The sequence below is a fragment of the Geotrypetes seraphini genome, chromosome 8 (genome assembly GCF_902459505.1).
Source record: "Geotrypetes seraphini chromosome 8, aGeoSer1.1, whole genome shotgun sequence".
Classification (NCBI taxonomy): Eukaryota; Metazoa; Chordata; class Amphibia; order Gymnophiona; family Dermophiidae; genus Geotrypetes; species Geotrypetes seraphini.
In genome coordinates, this window is record NC_047091.1 from 60,350,372 (window position 1) to 60,369,182 (window position 18,811).

The 18,811-nt window shown below is 44.5% G+C and overlaps 1 protein-coding gene across 8 annotated transcripts in view; it reads right to left on the reverse strand.

The window, feature by feature from the left end:
* The window catches only part of BICRA (BRD4 interacting chromatin remodeling complex associated protein), a 283,868-nt gene that overhangs the window by 200,712 nt on the left and 64,345 nt on the right, over nt 1-18,811 (reverse strand). For 4 of the 8 annotated variants that reach the window (XM_033954967.1, XM_033954970.1, XM_033954975.1 and 1 more), the window contains exon 4: nt 7,142-7,329. The exons of the other annotated variants lie outside the window; for them this stretch is intronic. In XM_033954967.1, coding sequence (XP_033810858.1) covers nt 7,142-7,169 — 28 coding nt within the window. In that variant the 5' untranslated portion in view covers nt 7,170-7,329. The remainder of the gene's footprint in view (nt 1-7,141; nt 7,330-18,811) is intronic. 8 annotated transcript variants of the gene reach the window in all.

Below are 18,811 nucleotides of genomic sequence, written 5' to 3' on the forward strand. Positions count from 1 at the left end.
AAGTAGGGATTGATGAGATAACTGTGAATTCTCAAATCCTTTGCAATGGAGAGTTTTATATCTGGAGTCCAATTTGCCTGGAACAGCTGGAATTGCATAAGGAGTTTCCAGGCATCTGGTAAAAGTCTGAGACAAAAGCTTGTGAAGAGGAAGCTTAAGTGACTCTGCCGGAGGTTGAGGAAGATGCATGACTTCGAGATACTCCTTAGAGTATTTGGAACCAGCATCCAATTGAAGGTCCAAGTCAACAGCCATCTGACGAAGAAAAGATGAGAAAGATTGCTGATCTGCCAATGCCTTGCCTCGAGAAGGACTCGAGGTCGTCGAGACAGCCTGGGTCGAAGATGATGCTTCGGCATGAAAAAAGGCATCAAAAGAACATGGAGATTTGGACAAAGCAATTGAAACCACTGAGTCCTCGAGGTGCGAAAGTGGGGACCTCGATCGAGGAATCGGTGGTCTAGTAGAACTGGAAGGTGTCAATCGAGGCTTAGTTGAAGAAGGGCGTTCTTTGGAAGAAGAGGTATGCTTGGAAGTATGCCTCGAGGAAGGCCTCGATCATCTGTGAGAATGATGCTTGGAAGCAGATCTCGAGGATCGAGGAGACTTCACCCCGGAGATAGAAGCAGTCGAAACCACCAGGGAATGGATAGGGCTGGAAGCTGTGGATCGAAGCTCCAGAGGCTTGATGGAGGAACCTCGATGCACTCCCAAAGACTCTGCTCCTTGTATAGAATGTGAGGATTTCTGTCGAGGCACTTGCAAAGAATCTGCTCCTTGCTTTATGTGCATAGATGCCAGACCAGACACTTGCAGAGACTCTGCTTCCCGCATAGAGTGTGTAGGCTCAGACTGAGTCAGAGGAAGAGGCTCAACCTTGTGGGAGTCTGCAGAATGCCCAGGCTGGATTAGAGTAATAAGCTTCGGTCCCATGTTAGTAAGGAACTGAATGAACTGTTTCTCTAACATGGTCTGGAAAGAAGCCAGCAAGGATGGATCCGCGTCTGAAACCGGACCACCTGCTTTGGATGGAGGTTCCAGAGAGGCAGTGGAAATGTGCTTCGACTTGGAAGTCTTAGGCACCTTAAGCACCACCGCTGGAACTTTCTGCTGAGCTATCTGACCTGAGGATACAGGGGAAGATACAGCAGACGTTGACGAGGAAAGAGCTGCTGCAAACGAAGAAGGTCTGATGAAGCTCGAGGTCGAAGCAGTGGAGGCAGTGGACCCTCGGTTGAAGGCGAGTCCGAGGTCGGTTTCGGAGTTGAGGACGAGGTCGAATCCATCTTGAATAGTTTCTCCACTGAAAGTAGACGACGTTTAAGAGCTTGAGTTGAAGAGTAGCACAGCGCTCGCACGACTTCGGGTGATGGTCTGGCCCAAGGCACTTGAGGCACCTACTGTGTGGGTCCGTGAGAGAAATCGCACGCTGACACTGGCTACACTTCTTGAAGCCTGCTGTTCGCCGGGACATAGGAGGAAAAACAGCCACCTCAAAGTCAAAGCCTCTGGGCTGTGGCTGAGCGGCCTGCCCTGGCAGCCAAATGGAAGAAAGAAAGAAATTATTTTTTTTTTATAGAAATAAAAGAATAAAAGAAAAAAACACAGCGATTCGTGAAGAAAAACAACACAAACCGCGGTGAGAGAAGGCACGAAGTAACAAAGTTAAACACAGAGAGACGCGCCCTGTGCTGGGCGGGAAGGCACTCACGCATGCGCGGTACGGCTGACTCGAAACTTCTACCTTCTACAAGCAAGTCTGCTTGCGAGGCTTCTGCATCGGGGCTCCGTCGATGACGTCACCCATATGTGAGAATAGGCTGCCTGCTTGTCCTCAGATAACCTTTTTTCCTACTGGCCATACTTTCCCTATCCACTCAAGCATTCTCCTAGCTTTTGCCATGGCCTTTTCAACCTGTTTGGCCACCTTAAGACCAGCACATGCTAATCACACCCAAGTTCTGCTCCTCTTTCATGCACCAAAGTTCTTCACCCCCTAAACTTCCTTTGGATAAAAAGATATCCTTACAATTTGTTAGTTAAAGATACTTACTTTACAATCTATCATATAAAAATGTTTTGAGCATTTAACACCAAATAAAAACCCTATATATTTATACATTTAAGCAGTAATATTAAACTGCTAAACAATATACAGTATCTAGATGGACAACAGGGCTGTAGAGTAAGTAGATAAATCCTTCAACTCCGACTCCTCAGTTTCTGGTACCCACGACTCTGACTCCAGGTACCCATAATTGTCTCTGACTCCAACTCCACAGCCCTGGTTTTATCTAAATGTCTTGAAATCAGGGCTGTGGAGTTGGTAGATAAATCCTTCAACTCCAACTTCTCAGATTCTGGTACCCACGATTCTGACTCCAGGTACCAAAATTGTCTCACACTCCTTGACTCCGACTCCATAGCCCTAGTGGGCAGAACATAAGAACATAAGAACTGCCATCTCCGGATCAGACCTTTGGTCCATCAAGTCCGGCGATCCGCACACGCGGAGGCCCTGCCAGGTGTACACCTGGCATAATTTATAGTCCACCATATCTTTATATGCCTCTCTTAAGGAGATATGCATCTAGTTTGCTCTTGAAGCCTAGGACGGTAGATTCCGCAATAATCTCCCCTGGGAGGGCATTCCAGGTGTCAACCACTCTCTGAGTGAAGCAGAACTTCCTGACATTAGTCCTGAACCTGTCCCCCCTTAGCTTCATTACATGTCCTCTAGTCCGTGTCAAATTGGACAATGTAAATAATCTTCTCTGCTCTATTTTGTCGATTCCTTTCAGTATTTTGAAGGTCTCGATCATATCCCCACGCAGTCTCCTTTTCTCAAGGGAGAACAATCCTAATGTTATAAGTCTATCCTCGTATTCCAGTTTCTCCATACCCTTCACCAGTTTTGTTGCTCGTCTCTGCACCCTCTCCAGCAGTTTTATATCCTTCTTTAGGTAGGGAGACCAATGTTGGACGCAGTATTCCAAGTGTGGTCTGACCATTGCCCTATAAAGCGGCATTATAACTTTCTCCGATCTACTCGAGATTCCTTTCTTTATCATGCCCAACATTCTATTTGCCTTCTTTGCCGCTGCCGCACATTGTGCCGACGGCTTCAGGGTCCTATCTATCAGTACACCCAGGTCCTTTTCTTGTTCACTCTTCCCCAGAGTTGCACCTGACATTGTATACTCGTATTCCTTATTCTTATTGCCTAAATGCATAACCTTGCATTTCTCCACATTGAACTTCATCTGCCATTTCTCCGCCCATGTTTCTAACCTACATAACTTCAAATGCTTTATGGTATTTCAAGTGATGTGTATATATTCTCAGCAGTGTTTCCTAACAGTACTAGAACTGGCTAAGTTAGAGGTTTCAAATTATGGTGACATTTCAACAATTGAATGCCTCCATTTAAGCAGCGTCACGATACGCAGTGAAAGCTTATTCCTAACTGCACACGGGTGCCCAGGTTAAAGAATACTAGCGTAATCCAGGATCAGCACATTCACAATTACACAAACCATAAGCCCGGCATTACTACAGATGCCTCACTGTAGTGGTGATGAACATAGAGTATGTTGTAAGTTACACTTGTAAGCAGGAGCCGTGCTTATGTTTCACCCAAGCCCAACTCATATATATGCCACACTTATATTTACACACTATGTAAATTAGGAGTGCTGTTAGTGAATAGCCTTAGGCACCCTGTTGGCACCTTCACAGGTGAGTATATATTTTCACACTTATGGGAAAATTTTATAAAAGGCGCCTAAAAGTTAGTTGCCGAGTAGTGTGGTGCTCTCAGTGTGATTCTTTAAAAGATAGGCGCTGTTTATAGAATCATACCTAGTGGTGTCTAAAGTGGACTCAGGCTCCAGTTGAGGCATCCTAACCTTAGGCATACTCTACTTCTGCCACGATTTTCTTGGCCTAAATACTGGCACCTAAGTCTAAAACAGGCGCCTACATGCCAAACATGTCTACGATCTGCCCCCCTAACCACTCCTACTTTCTGGTAGGCACCTACCAATCTAGCCAGATGGTCAACAGAATTATTATTGGTGGGAGGAGTGGAGGATCCTGTGGATACTGTAATAATTTCAGGTAAGAGGAAGATTAAGATTTTAGGTATTTGGTTGGATTCAGCTTTGTCAAAGAGAGAACAAGTATTGGCTACTGTTACATCTACCTTTTTTAGATGTGTCTTTTAAGTAGGTTGAAGCCTTTGCTATCAGCTTATAATTTTAGAATAGTAGTTCAGTATATGGTTCTGCAAAGACTGGACTATTACAATGCCTTATATCTAGAGATGGTATCCTCTGGATGGAAGACATGCAAGTGGTTCAGAATGCTGCTGCACGGTTGGTCTGTGGTGGTAGTAAGTTTGCATTCAAAAGTCATTAAATTATATAGTGTAAGGCAGGGATGTCAAAGCCCCTCCTCCAGGGCCGCAATCCAGTTGGGTATTCAGGATTTCCCCAATGAATATGCATGAGATCTATTTGCATGCACTGCTTTCATTGTATGCTAATAGATCTCATGCATATTCATTGGGGAAATTCTGAAAACCCAACTGGATTGCGGCCCTGGAGGAGGGACTTTGACACCCCTGGTGTAAGGTGTTCAATATGGCAGTAACATTTCACTGATATTACCTGCTGCTTAACTTCATAAACATGACTGCTACATCCAAGCGAGCCGGCCCCCCGACTCAAGTTTGGCCTAAATCAGCTTGCTCAGGAGGGATAACTACAAAAACAATCACTCTGCATATTTACATAAAATAATAAAGAATCACTCTGCGTATTCACATAAATATATAACAAACTATCATAATTACTGTTAGAAAACAAGCACACAAGAATACCAGTGAAATGTCACCGCTGTATTGAACAAGAAGATAAGTTCTATGCACCAGCATTGAATACTTATATTAGTGTTAGGTAGAATATTCAGGTGGTTTGGAACCGTAGGTGCTATGATGGTCCCTCTGGCAGCCCATGCTGTGTTGATTAACACTTTGCACTGGGTTTGGGTCTGAGTACCTTATACTATATAATTTAATGAATGATATTTTCAAGATTTAAAAGTACAAGAGCTGTGATTATTTTGAATGCAGTTTTACATTATCACAGTATTAATAAGTTTGTGAGTTCCCTGATATTCATTAGTGTGTGGTAGTAAAAAGTCTGACCATGTGTCTCATTTTTTTAAGCAACTGCATTGTCTGCCTGTTAATAGTAGAATTCTATTTAAAGTAGTGATGATGACTTTGCAAGCAATTCATTTCTGAATACCATGGTATCTATCGCAGGTAATGACATGGTTTCACCCACAATACTTATTGAGATCTGAGGTAATGAAGCATTTATCAATTGATAGATATCACAAGATTAAATATGCTGATACTAGAGCAAAGGCTATTTCAGTGGCTGGAGGACAAATGCGGAACTTAGTAGGGCAATTAAGGATGGCAAACAATATATAGCAGTTCAAAACGCTTCTGAAGACTTCCTTTTTTTGTAGAAGCTTTTTTATAAAATGGATGAGGAATACTGATTTTTAGGTGATTACATAATGACTATGGGGCTCATAATCGAAAGAGAAAAACATCCAAACACAGGCCTAAGTCGGCACTTGGACGAACATTGTCAAAATACGTCCAAGTGCCGATAATGAAAACGGATTTTGGACATACAGTGGTACCTCGATTTACGAGTGCACCGGTTTGCGAGTGTTTTTACAAGATGAGCAAAACATTAGCAAAATCGGCGCCTCGGAAACTGAGCGTGCCTCGATTTGTGAGCACACCCCCCCCCCCGCGAACTGGCACCCTCCCCTCTGTGATCCGTCAACCCCCCGCCGCCATTGGGAACCTCCCGCCGCCATCGGGAACCCCCCCCCCCCCGCCGTGATCGGGCACTCCCCCGCCGCAACCTGAAGTCCCCCAGAGCCCTCTTCTTACTTTAATGTAGCACCGGCATGTCGGCCTCCTCTTCTGTGCTGGCCTTGAGCATGTGCGCATACTCAAGGCCTGCGAGTTCACGTTCTCTCCGAGAATCTCGGAGCTGTAGTGAGAAGAAGACATGGCACCCTTTCTGTGAAGTTTACAGCAGTGCCCTGTAAGGTACCCCACTATTTAGGTGCCATGTCTGGGTGTTCAGTTCATCACTTTGCAGACCCCTCCCATGTCCAACAGGGCTTGTTCCAGGCGTTTTTGACTTGGATGAAAAGGTGATATAAAGATGGACGATTTAACGACTTGGACGATCAGATCAGCAGGACGTATAGTTAGACGATTTTCGAAACAAAAAAAAATTTTGGACGTATTTTTTGAAAATGTGTCCTAGGCTGTTTTTTTACTTTGGGTGACTTAGACAAAAACGGACTTAGGATGTTCCTTTCGATTATGCCCCTCCACTTGTTTTAATGTGGGGGTTTTATGTGGGCTATAAGATATTTATTTTAAATAAATAATTTAAGCCAATTACGAGGAGCTATTTGCTTGTTATTGGTGCCGATTATGCTTTTTAAATAATTAAGAGCCCCTTTTATCAAGCTGTACTAGAGGTTTTTAGTGCAGGCCAGTGAGGTAAGTGCTCCAGCGCCCATAGGAATTCTATGAGCGCTGGAGCATTTACCATGCCAGCCCATGCTAAAAACCTCTAGCGCAGCCTGATAAGAGGGGGGTAAGTTAGGCACCTAGACTGGCTAGGCATGACAATCTAGGCACCTAACTTTAGGCATCTTTTGTAGAATCTGGGCCTTAGGGTCTAGTATTCAATATATCTGCAAGCACAAGGGGCACAATATCTAAACGGTTTGCCTATAGAATCAAAATGGTTTACCTATAGAATCTAAACCAGGTGTCTCAAAGTCCCTCCTTGAGGGCCGCAATCCAGTCGGGTTTTCAGGATTTCCCCAATGAATATGCATGAGATCTATGTGCATGCACTGCTTTCAATGCATATTCATTGAGGAAATCCTAAAAACCCAACTGGATTGCGGCCCTCAAGGAGGGACTTTGAGATCCCTGATCTAAACGGTTTACCTATAAAATTTACTAACTGACAGCATTGTAATATCTACTTTTATGATAGTTTTTAACTAATCTCTTTTCTCTCACCTTTTTGTGTATTCTGGTCTTTGACCATTTGTAAACCGAGTCGAGCCACCTCTGGAGAGAGTGAATTGCCACTTCTTTAGTAAGAAGATGCTACATGTCAGCCTGTGAAGCAGTGCAAAGGAAGATTATTCACTGTATTGGCTGGAGAAATTAAACCATGGTTGAGAGATGGAAACATCCTTTCTGACCTATAAGGGAGCAAGGAGACAACCTTCAGAAAGCCTCTCCTTCAGCTTACAACCCAAGATCTTTCACTAAGATATAAACCAAGTAAAATAAACCTCTCTAAAAGCCCCTCTCGGATATGCCATAGTCCTTTTTTGGTGTCAGGTCAAAAGCGCGCCGGGACAAAAGCGCGCCCAGACAATTGAGCGCAGTGTGGAGGCGCGCGCTGCAAAAATTACTGTTTTTACGGCTCCGATGGGGGGGACGTGGGGGGGAACACCCCCACTTTACTTAATAGAGATTGCGCCGCGTTGTGGGGGGTGTGGGGGGTTGTAACCCCCCACATTTTACTGAAAACTTCACTTTTTCCCTGTTTTTAGGGAAAAAGTTAAGTTTACAGTAAAATGTGGAGGGTTACAACCCCCAAACCCCCCACAACGCCGGCGCGATCTCTATTAAGTAAACTGGGGGGGCTCCCCAACAAAACCCCCCCGTCGGAGCCCCTAAAAACTGTAATTTTCTTCAGCGCGCGCCTCCGTCTTGCGCTCAGTTGTCGGCGCGCGCCTTTGTCTTTCGCGGGGTTGTCTATGAACCCCTTTTTTAGGCCATCGATCCAATTACAGGATGAACCACATATTTCTAGTTGTAGGCACTGCTTTCTTCCCTAAGAATCCTTAGGAATCTATTTTCCAAAAACTTCAACACTGAATATTCAAGCTCCTCCTAGCAATCCACAACCTGCTCAGCTCATACGAGACGACGCCTTATGGAGCATTAGAGCAGGGGTAGGGAACTCCAGTCCTCGAGAGCCGTATTCCAGTCAGGTTTTCAGGATTTCCCCAATGAATATGCATGAGATCTATGTGCATGCACTGCTTTCAATGCATATTCATTGGGGGAAATCCTGAAAACCCAACTGGGAAAACGGCTCTCGAGGACCGGAGTTCCCTACCCCTGCATTAGAGCATGCAGCATGGCAACGGTGTAGCTGCATCTCCTAGACAGAAAATAGAAGCCCAGATCCCTAAAATCCTCCTTGAAGAAACGGCTTGATTAATATGAAGGTCTGGAAAAGTCAATATTTTGAGATTTAGCTTTAAGCTTGGTCTTAGGAGGGTGACAGGCTAGTTAAGCAACAGCAGAGTCCCCTTGTGCCTCCTATCTTCTCCAGTAGAACTTTCTTGTTGACCATTTGGCTAAGATCTGTGTGCGCAAGGTTTGAGCTGTGGGCCAAGGATAGCACTTCTTGACCTTCAAGCTAAAAGTGAGAACATATAAAATAAGGAGTTAACACCCTGCTGGGAAACATGAGAACATAATGCTCACTGACAAAAGCAGGAAAATTAAATCTTCTGGTAACAAAAACCAATAGAAAATCTAAGTAACTTGACAAAATTGATAACTTCCCTCCTGAATGTTTCCTATGTGAGCTACTGTTAAGATACCACAAATCATATTAGAAGCACAGGGTCCCATTTTTTGTAGTGAGACCCTGTGATAAACTAAACTGATTTAGTGGTAACCCACATTGATAACGTCCCCTCTTAATACTGATATATTATAGTTTATTTAAGACACATATCCTGCTTTCCTACTTAAAAAAAAAATGCCTAGAGCATTATACAGTTATCATTAAATCCAAGCTCCCTACAACCATGCTTGGGTTTCGTTTCCCACACATTAAAGATTTCTTGGTAATTACTACAGATCTGTTAAAATAGATCAAAACATATTCACCCTCCACAAACCCTTCAAAGTTCCCCCATGAGGTGTTTATTGCTCTGAGTTAAAGTGTGCTGTGCTGCTCTGTTTTACCATAATACAACTCACATTAATACATTTGCAATGTGCAAGATTCAGAAAAACTGTAAACACATCCAAAGCCTAGGAGCATTGCTGTCGGCAGATTCTGGACTTGCAGACAATGAGAGAGGAATTACAAATAGTATGCATGGTTTTAGTTCTTTTAGTTTTCACAAAGAGCAAATTCTTAGCAGTTTACAAAGTGTCATTTATTGGAACACACAGTTCACCCTAGACTGCGGCAAAGCATTAAAGATCCACAACTTCAAGGCCAAGAGTCCAAACCAAACTCATGTACTTTACTAACCATTCAATACTCCAGCTGGGACTAATAGACCCTTTATTTATTTTAGTCCTTATGTATCATCCTTCCCTTTGCTTTCCTATCATAAATTGTAGTTCCTCCCTTCTACCCATTTGTGTACTGTAAAGATTTTAAACAATTTTTTTATATACAACTTATATTGTAAGCCACTTAGACATATTGTGATTCGCAGGGTATCAAAAATAATAAACTTGAATTTGCTTCTCCTAAAGATGTTTAACTGCTAGATTGCGTGAATGATGAGTTGGTAAAAGAAGAAACAACACTGCTTAGCTGAAGCATATTATCTTCCAATCATTCAGTTACATTGTTAGAGCAGCAGTTCTCAACACCACATTTCACAGCTGAATTTAAAAAACACACCTATATATTGTATCATTATTTCAAGCAATGATGCAAGGGAAATACAGATGCAATGGTGGTGACTGCTAGGGTAAGAGGGAAGGGGGAACAAGGGTGGGCTGGAGACCTGCAGCATTTCCAGTTAGGGCTAGTGGCAGAAGTAGGGACCAGTTAAGGAGATTTCAAGTGCACGGCTTTCTGCTTCTCACCTCTCCCCAACTTATCTTGCTGAAACACATAGTTGTTAAGGAAAGCACAAGCTCACTGTCAAATTTTGGGTGAACACCTTCCACCTCTTGGTGATGGCACCAGTGTGTCACAGCATGCTGTCTCAGATCCAATGTGTTAAGAATCCTGTGTTAAAGCTCAGTTTAAAGTTTCCTAATGCAAGGGCAATACAAAATTTTGCTCCCCAATGCAGTAAATAAATAGCATGCAAATAGGCTGAGCACAAACACGGGCCAAACAGATTCATGCCCACATGGTGGCAACTGTGTTTTGGTGGTGGCAAACTAGGTGGCAACTGTGTTTTGTGCACAAAAAAAACTGTATTGCCATTCCTCAGATACATACATACATCTGTGCAAATAATTAAAATGCTATTTTCATACAATTTTTGCAAGCCTTCTGAAGATGATCATATGGAGAACCGCTGAGACTCTGCAATATGGTGTTAAGATTTGAGGAAGGGAAAGGGGAGTGCACCAGAGGGCACAAACAAAGAGCCCCTTTAATGAACCAAGCAATATCTGGAGGAGAGGTCAGGGAGTTTCTGTCTTCTCACACTTGGAAACAGAAAAGGCCTGCTATCTGCACTTTCAGTAAACTGACCGACAGGCCCTTCTGAAGTCTCTCCTGCAGAAAGTCCAAGACTGCCAAAATTGGAGTTCGGGTGGGTTCTACACCTTCCACAGTACATTAGTGCTGCAAGGACTTCCAGGCCTTAACATAGGCTGCCATTGTGGACGGCCTCTTAAAGCTGAGCAAAGTGATGACAACCACGTCCGAATACCCCATGCCCTAACTGTTCAGGTTTCTTGTTAGAAACTGGACCCCGAGTGTGAAGATCCACTTAAACCGGCAGTCTGAGGCCTTTGTCCTCTGGAGACAGACTAGGCCTGCATACCATGGCCGGCGGGGCCAATCGGGCACCACTAAGACTACAAACCCTGGATGACTCGCAATCCTGCAAATGACTCAACTGAGCAAGGACCATGAGGGAAACACGTCTTTCTCCAGCCATGGTTGGACCAACCCATTCAATCCCTTGCTTCCCTGAAAGTCTCCCCAAAAAGGACCAATGCAGGTGCCAATCAGCCTGCACTCAAGTTCCTAAAAATCAGGGGGCAAGCTAGCTCTGAGGGGAACAGTTCTCAAGCTCCCTAAAAATGAAGCATATTGGCTAGATTGACCTGCTAGCTGCAGACTCCAAGTCTGCTTTTTGCAGACCCCAAGTCTGCTTTTCGCCTCATAGAAACATGATGGCAGATAAAGGCCAAATTGCCCATCCACAGTAACCATTATCTCTTTCTCTCTCCGAGAGATCCTACGTGTCTATCCCAGGCCCTTTTGAATTCAGACACAGTATCTGTCTCCACCACCTCTTCTGGGAGACTGTTCCATTCATCTACCACCCTTTCTGTAAAAAAAAGTATTTCCTTAGATTACTCCGGAGCCTATCACCTCTTAACTTCATCCTATGTCCTCTCATTGCAGTTTCCTTTCAAATTAAAGAGACTCGACTCATGCGCATTTACATTATGTAGGTATTTAAACGTCTCTATCATATCTCCCCTCTCCCGCCTTTCCAAGTATATATATTGAGATCTTTAAGTCTGTCCCCATACGCCTTATGATGAAGACCACATACCATTTTAGTAGCCTTCCTCTGGACCGACTCTAATCTTTTTATATCTTTTTGAAGGTGCAGCCTCCAGAATTGTACACAATATTCTAAATGAGGTCTCACAAAAGTCTTATACAGGGGCATCAATACCTCCTTTTTCCTACTAGCCCTACCTCTCCCTATGCAGCCTAGCATCTTTCTAGCTTTCGCCGTCACCTTTTCAACCTGTTTGGCCACCTTAAGATCATCACATACAATCACACCCAAGTCCCGCTCTTCTGTTGTGCACATAAGCTCTTCACTCCCTAATCAGTACCGTTCCCTCGGGTTTTTGCAGCCCAAATGCATGACCTTGTATTTTTTAGCATTACATTTTAGCTGCCAAATTTCACACCATTCTTCAAGCTTCGCCAGGTCTTTCTTCATGTTATTCACACCATCTGGCTTGTCTACTCTATTGCAGATTTTGGTATCATCTGCAAAGAGGCAAATCTTACCCGACTACCCTTCAGCAATATCGTTCATAAAAATGTTAAAAAGAACAGGCCCAAGAACAGAATCTTGAGGCACACCATTGATCACTACCCTCTGTCACCTTCAACTCAACCAGTTCTTCACCCAGCCGGTCACTTTGGGACCCATCTCAAGGGCACTGGGAACTCTGAAGCACCGAAAATCTTTAAATTTTTGATAACATGAAAATAACAAAATTTTAAACAGAGCAGAATAGACACACATCTTAGTGCATGTGTGCAGAGGTGCTGCCCGATTCTGGGTAAATTTTTTATTCAATTCAGCCTATTAAACCAATTTTTCAATTCAATTTGATTTTCCTGACCAATTAGGTGTTTTTTCAAACTTCCTGGTGGGTTTATTTTGTAGCCTTTTCACCCATCCCACCCCCCTTTGCCCTATGTCGGCACTAGTGTAAACAAAACTTTTCCTCTTTCTGTTAGGTCCTAGCTCAAGCTCGCTAACACCATCTCTGCTAATACACATTTCAAATCTGACATATTGTAATGACAAAACAGAAAATACAATTATTTTTTCTACCTTTTGCTGCCTGATCAAATTATTCAAATCATGTTGGTCCCAGGCTCTGGTTTCTGTTTGTCTTCTGTTAACTTGCTCACCAGGGTCTCTGCCCATTTGATGTTTTCTCCTTTCTCCATGTTTACCATCCTTCTTCCATCTCTGTCCCTTCCCTTCCACTGCCATATTCAACATCTCTTTCCCACTTGACTACCATCTCTTCTTTCTCTCTCTCTGCCTTGTGCCCTGGGTCAAACTTCTCTATTCTCCTCCATGCAGCATCTTTCCCTTCCTTCCTTCCATTATCATGTGTACCATTTCTCCCTCTCTCTTCTCCATGCATGTCTCCCTCCCATCCACCCTTTCTACTTCTGTTGAATCTCTCCCTTACTCTCCTCCAACCCATGTCCAACAATTTTTCCTTTCTCCTCTCTGTGCAGCAGCTTTCCATCCTTCCCTATCCCCCTGTGAAGCAGTTTCTCCATCTCTCCCTTCCTCCTGTACAGCAGCTTTCCATCCCCCTGTGCAGCACTTCCCAACTAACCCCCCCCCCCACCCACCACCAGTGCGGTCTGACATACCGTCGGGCTTCCTAAAGCAGCAGCAGTGGTGGCCGACAGGCTCTGAACAGGCAGTTCACGGCCTGCCCCGCCAGGGCTTCCCCCTTGCTTTATCATCAGTGACGCAACAAAGAGAAGGCCCTGTCCAGAGCGCTGTTTCTTTTTTAAACATATGTTTATTAGAAGTGGAAAGGGCTCCGAGAGCGCTGTTTTTGTTTGCTATCCACTGCCGGTTTAGGAGGCTCGGAGGTAAGCCAGGTCTCATCAGGGTTGGTTAATGAATCAGTAAGTCCAATTTTGGGGGAAAATGAATCGGTGAATCAATTTGAATCAGCGAATTGGCTGTACTAGTGTGCAGAAGAAAAAAACTGAAGGGGGCAGTGCACTCCACTGGGGAAGAAGGAGGAGCTGAAAACTGTGATTGATTCCTTCTGGATAGCGTGCGGGTTTGGATTCAGAACCCGTTTGTCTAGAATGACACACCTATTGCACTAGAATCCAGACTTGTGATTTTAAGTGGGGGGAGAAGTTCATATTTCCTAAAAGATATTTTGAGGTGACGAACCCACAGAATCTATGCTTTGCTTGGGTTCAGGCAGAGTTTGATGAGTTTTTACCCATTCTATGTTGCTGTAAGGCATAAGAACATAAGAATTGCCACTGCTGAGTCAGACCAGTGGTCCATCATGCCCAGCAGTCCACTCACGCGGCAGCCCTCTGGTCTAAGACCAGCATCCTAACTGAGACTAGCCCTACCAGCGCACGTTCTTGTTCAACAGAAACTTGTCTAACTTTGTCTTGAATCCTTGGAGGGTGTTTTCCCCTATAACAGCCTCTGGAAGAGTGTTCCAACTTTCTACCACTCTCTGGGTGAAGAAGAACTTCCTTACGTTTGTACGGAATCTATCCCCTTTCAACTTTAGAGAGTGCCCTCTTGTTCTCCCTATCTTGGAGAGGGTGAACAACCTGTCATTATCTACTAAGTCTATCCCCTTCAGTACCTTGAATGTTTCGATCATGTCCCCTCTCAATCTCCTCTGTTTGAGGAAGAAGAGGTCCAGTTTCTCTAATCTTTCGCTGTATGGCAGCTCCTCCAGCCCCTTAACCATCTTAGTCGCTCTTCTCTGGACCCTTTCGAGTAGTACCGTGTCCTTCTTCATGTACGGTGACCAGTGCTGGATGCAGTACTCCAGGTGAGGGCATACCATGGCCCGGTACAGTGGCATGATAACCTTCTCTGATCTGTTCAAGATCCCCTTCTTTATCATTCCTAGCATTCTGTTTGCCCTTTTTGCTGCCACCGCACATTGTGTGGACGGCTTCATCGACTTGTCGATCAGAACTCCCAAGTCCCTTTCCTGGGAGGTCTCTCCAAGTACCGCCCCGGACATCCTGTATTCGTGCATGAGATTTTTGTTACCTTCATGCATCACTTTACACTTATCCACGTTGAACCTCATCTGCCATGTCGATGCCCATTCCTCGAGCTTGATTATGTCACGTTGCAGATCTTCGCAATCCCCCTGCATCTTTACTACTCTGAATAACTTCGTATCATCCGCAAATTTAATCACCTCGCTCATCATACCTATGTCCAGATCATTTATAAAGATGTTAAAGAGCACGGGTCCAAGCACCGAGCCCTGCGGCACCCCACTGGTGACGCTCTTCCAGTCCGAGTATTGTCCATTTACCCCCACTCTCTGTTTCCTATACTCCAGCCAGTTTTTAAGCCACGTGAGTATTTCATCCTCAATTCCATGGCTTGCAATTTTCCGAAGTAGTCATTCATGCGCAACCTTCCAGACATACAATGTCAACTGGATCGCCCTTGTCTATCTGTCTGTTTACTCCCTCAAAGAAGTGCAGCAAGTTTGTCAAACACGATCTGCCTTTGCTAAAACCGTGCTGACTGGTCCTCATCAGCCCGTATACGTCAAGGTGATCAATGATTCTGTCCTTTATCAGTGACTCTACCATCTTTCCCGGTACCGAGGTCAGACTCACCGGTCTGTAGTTCCCTGGATCTCCCCTCGAATCTTTCTTGAAAATCGGTGTAACATTCACCACCTTCCGGTCTTCCGGAATCTTTCCCGATTTGATCGACAGATTGGCTATTAGTTGAAGCAGTTCAGCTATGGTCCCTTTCAGTTCCTTGATGACCCTCGGATGGATGCCATCCGGTCCCGGGGATTTATCGCTCTTAAGCCTATCAATCTGCCTACATACCTCCTCTAGACTGACCGTCAATTCTGTCAGCTTTCCGTCTTCGTTTCCAGCATATAGCCTGATGGGTTCCAGTATGCTGTGTACATCTTCTTCGGTAAATACAGATGCAAAAAATGTGTTCAGTTTGTCAGCTGTGGGTAGAGCTGATTCAATGAGTATGTGTAGTTTCACATCAGCATAGATATAGAATCTAAGTTACAATAGGGAGCCCAACACACTTGCTTGCCTGGAGTCACCTAAAAGTTAATCCTTTCAATACCCTAGAGAAAAGAAGGGGCAGAGGAAATACGATACAAAGGTTTAAATACTTTTTAAAGTATTAAAGAAGAAAGAGAAATTACATTACATTAGTGATTTTTTTTATTCTGCCATTACCTTGTGGTTCAAGGCGGATTACAGAAGAGGATTTCTGGACATGATCAGAGGTGTTACAGAATAGAGCGGGTTGCTTCAGAAGATTGAAATGTTTCAAATGGTGTTAGTTAGTCTTCATGGATTTCTTGAATAGCAGGATTTTTATTTCTTTTCTGAAAGTTTTGTAGTCTGGGGTCGCGATTAGTAGATTGGAGAGTTGGTGGTCTAATTTTGCTGCCTGTGTGACTAGAAGGCCATCGTACAGTTTTTTCCGTTTGATGTTTCTGATTGGAGGGTATGTGAATGGTGTCTGGGTTCTCCTCTGTCTGGTTGTGGTAGTTTGGATTAGGCAGTTGTTCAAGTAGGCTGGGCTGTCACCATTTATGGATTTAAATAATAGACAGTAGAATTTAAATAGTATCCTTGCTTGAATTGGGAGCCAGTGTGAGTCGAGGTGTGCCTCGGTGATGTGGTTGTGTTTTCTTAGTTAATAGATTAGTCTCAGGGCTGTGTTTTGAACTGTTTGTAGTTGTTTTATCATTGTTGCGGAGCAGGGGAGATAGAGGATGTTGCAGTAGTCAAGGAGACCTAGGACTAGGGGACTGGACCATGAGCTGGAATTGTTTTCTGTCGAATAATTTTCGAACTTGCCTTAGGTTTCTCGTGACTGCAAATGATTTCTGTATTGTTTTGTTGATTTGTGGTTGCATGGTGCAGCATCTGTCTATCGTCATTGTTGTGGTCTATCAGGTAAAATGTTGCGGTGAGATCTAGTTGAATAATCAGCATTTTTTTTGCCTGTGCTGAGGTGTTGTCTAACTGTGTCCAGAAGGGAGCCTAGTAGTGTCTCAGTACTGAAGTTAGTTCTGAAGCCAGATTGTGTAGAGTGGAGCAAATTGTGGTTTTCTAGGTAGTTGGTGAGGCCTTCCACTAGCTTGACATATAGTGGAATTGAGGCTATAGGTCTGTAGTTGGATGGTTGATCTGTTGCTCCTTTTGGGTCTTTTAAGATTGGGGTGATGATGATTTTGGAGAGGTCTTGTGGGAAAAGGCCATCTGTGAGCATGGTTTGTATCTATTGCATGAGGAGAGCAGGGCTGTGGAGTCGGAGTCGGAGGAAATTTCGGGTACCTGGAGTCGGAGTCAGAAGTACAAAAAACTGAGGAGTCTGAGTCGGAACATTTATCTACCGACTCCATTTTTGAACTTGGCATACCAATCACGAGCGATTCTTTCAGCTATAGCACCCACTATATACACAGCACAAATGTTGCGAGCAGCTTCTGCGGCCTTAGAACCTTGATTAAAAGCAAAAAGAAGGTGGTGTCGAAAATGCTCATTTCTCTCAACTTGACATTCCATTTTAACGATCTGAAAATTAACCAGTGCTGTGGAGTCGAAGTCGAGGAATCGGAGTCGGAGGAAATTTCGAGTACCTGGAGTCGGAGTCTTAAGTACAAAAAACTGAGGAGTCGGAGTCGAAACATTTATCTACTGACTCCATAGCCCTGGAGGAGAGTGCGAAATTTTAGGCTGGAGGTTTTTAATAGGTATGGAGGGCATTGGTTGAGGTTGCAAGTTTTTTATAGAGCTTGTTAAAGTCAGACCATTGTATTGTGGAGAAGTGGGACCAGCTGATTCTTTTTCTGTGGGGGGCATTGTGATCTCTTCTAGGTGAGTTGAGGTTCCTGCGAAGTTTGTCCTGGCAGTTGTAATTTTGTTTTTAAAGTATTCAGTTAAAAGGGTAGCTGAAAGGGGAGGGTTGTTGTTTTGGCTAGGTATGGTTTGGTGTCTGTGAGTTCTTTTAATAATAATAATTTTATTCTTATATACTGTCAAAGCCATGGTAGTTCGAGGCGGTTTACAACAAGAAGAGCTGGACAATCAGCAAAAATAATTACAATGAAGTCGTCGAATACATGTGGAGAGGGCGGATACAAGTTGAGTGGGAGAAAGTCAGAGTGATAGACACAGTGTTTTTGTGTCTTGGGCTTCTATGCCTATTTGGTTTGTGTAGTACAGGGGTGCCCAACGCGTCGATCGCGATCGACCAGTAGCTCAGGAAGGCAACTCGAGTCGATCGCACTCGTGTTGCCGTCCTGATCTACGGGCCGATCAGCCTTCCTCTCCAGTGTTCTCCCTAGCGGTCCGCCCAGCTGTCATCTGCCGCTGCTGAACATTAAAAAAAACCCCAAAAAAACCGGCTTGGAGATTTCAGCCCGTAGCGAACTTATGCTCCGGGCTCTAACGTGTGCGTGCAGGCTTCTCTTCTCTTCCCTCCGAAACCGGAAGTTATGCCCGGGGAGGGGGAGGGGGGGAGAAGGGAAGCCTGCACGCACATGTTGAGAGCCCTGAAGCAAGCGTTCGCTACGGGCTAAGGCGGGAGACATGTTAGTGAAAGCATTTCCTCTTCTTGCTGCCGGGTCCTGCCTACTTTCTGTTTCCGTGAAGGCAGGACCCGGCAGCATTTCCCCCAACAGTTCCTCGCGATGCTGGTCGGCCGAAGCAGGGAGAGGTTGGGGCGGCGTCGGCTTTTGGGCGTGTTATTGGCGTCGGCTTTCGGGCCTGTTATTGGTGGCGGTTTGGGTCCTGGTCCCCGATGGCAGTTTGGGTCCCCGATGGCAGTGGCAGTGTCTTGGGGGAGGGCAGGGAGAAAGAAAGAAAGAAAAAGGGCAGGCAGGGAGACAGAAGGAAAGAAGAGAAACAGAAAAAAAGGAAAGGGAGGCAGAGAGAAAGAAAGGGCAGGGGAGAGGAAGGAAAAGTTGGGGGAGGGAATGAGGTGTGGAGGAGAGGAAGCATACAGGCTGAAAGAAGGGAAGAAAGACTGGATGCACAGTCAGAAGAAGAAAGTGCAACCAGAGACTCATGAAATCACCAGACAAGGTAGGAAAAATTATTTTATTTTAAATTTAGTGATCGAAATGTGTCTCAATTTATATCTGCTGTCTATATTTTACACTAAGGTCCCCTTTTACTAAACCGCAATAGAGTTTTTTAGCGCAGGGAGCCTATGA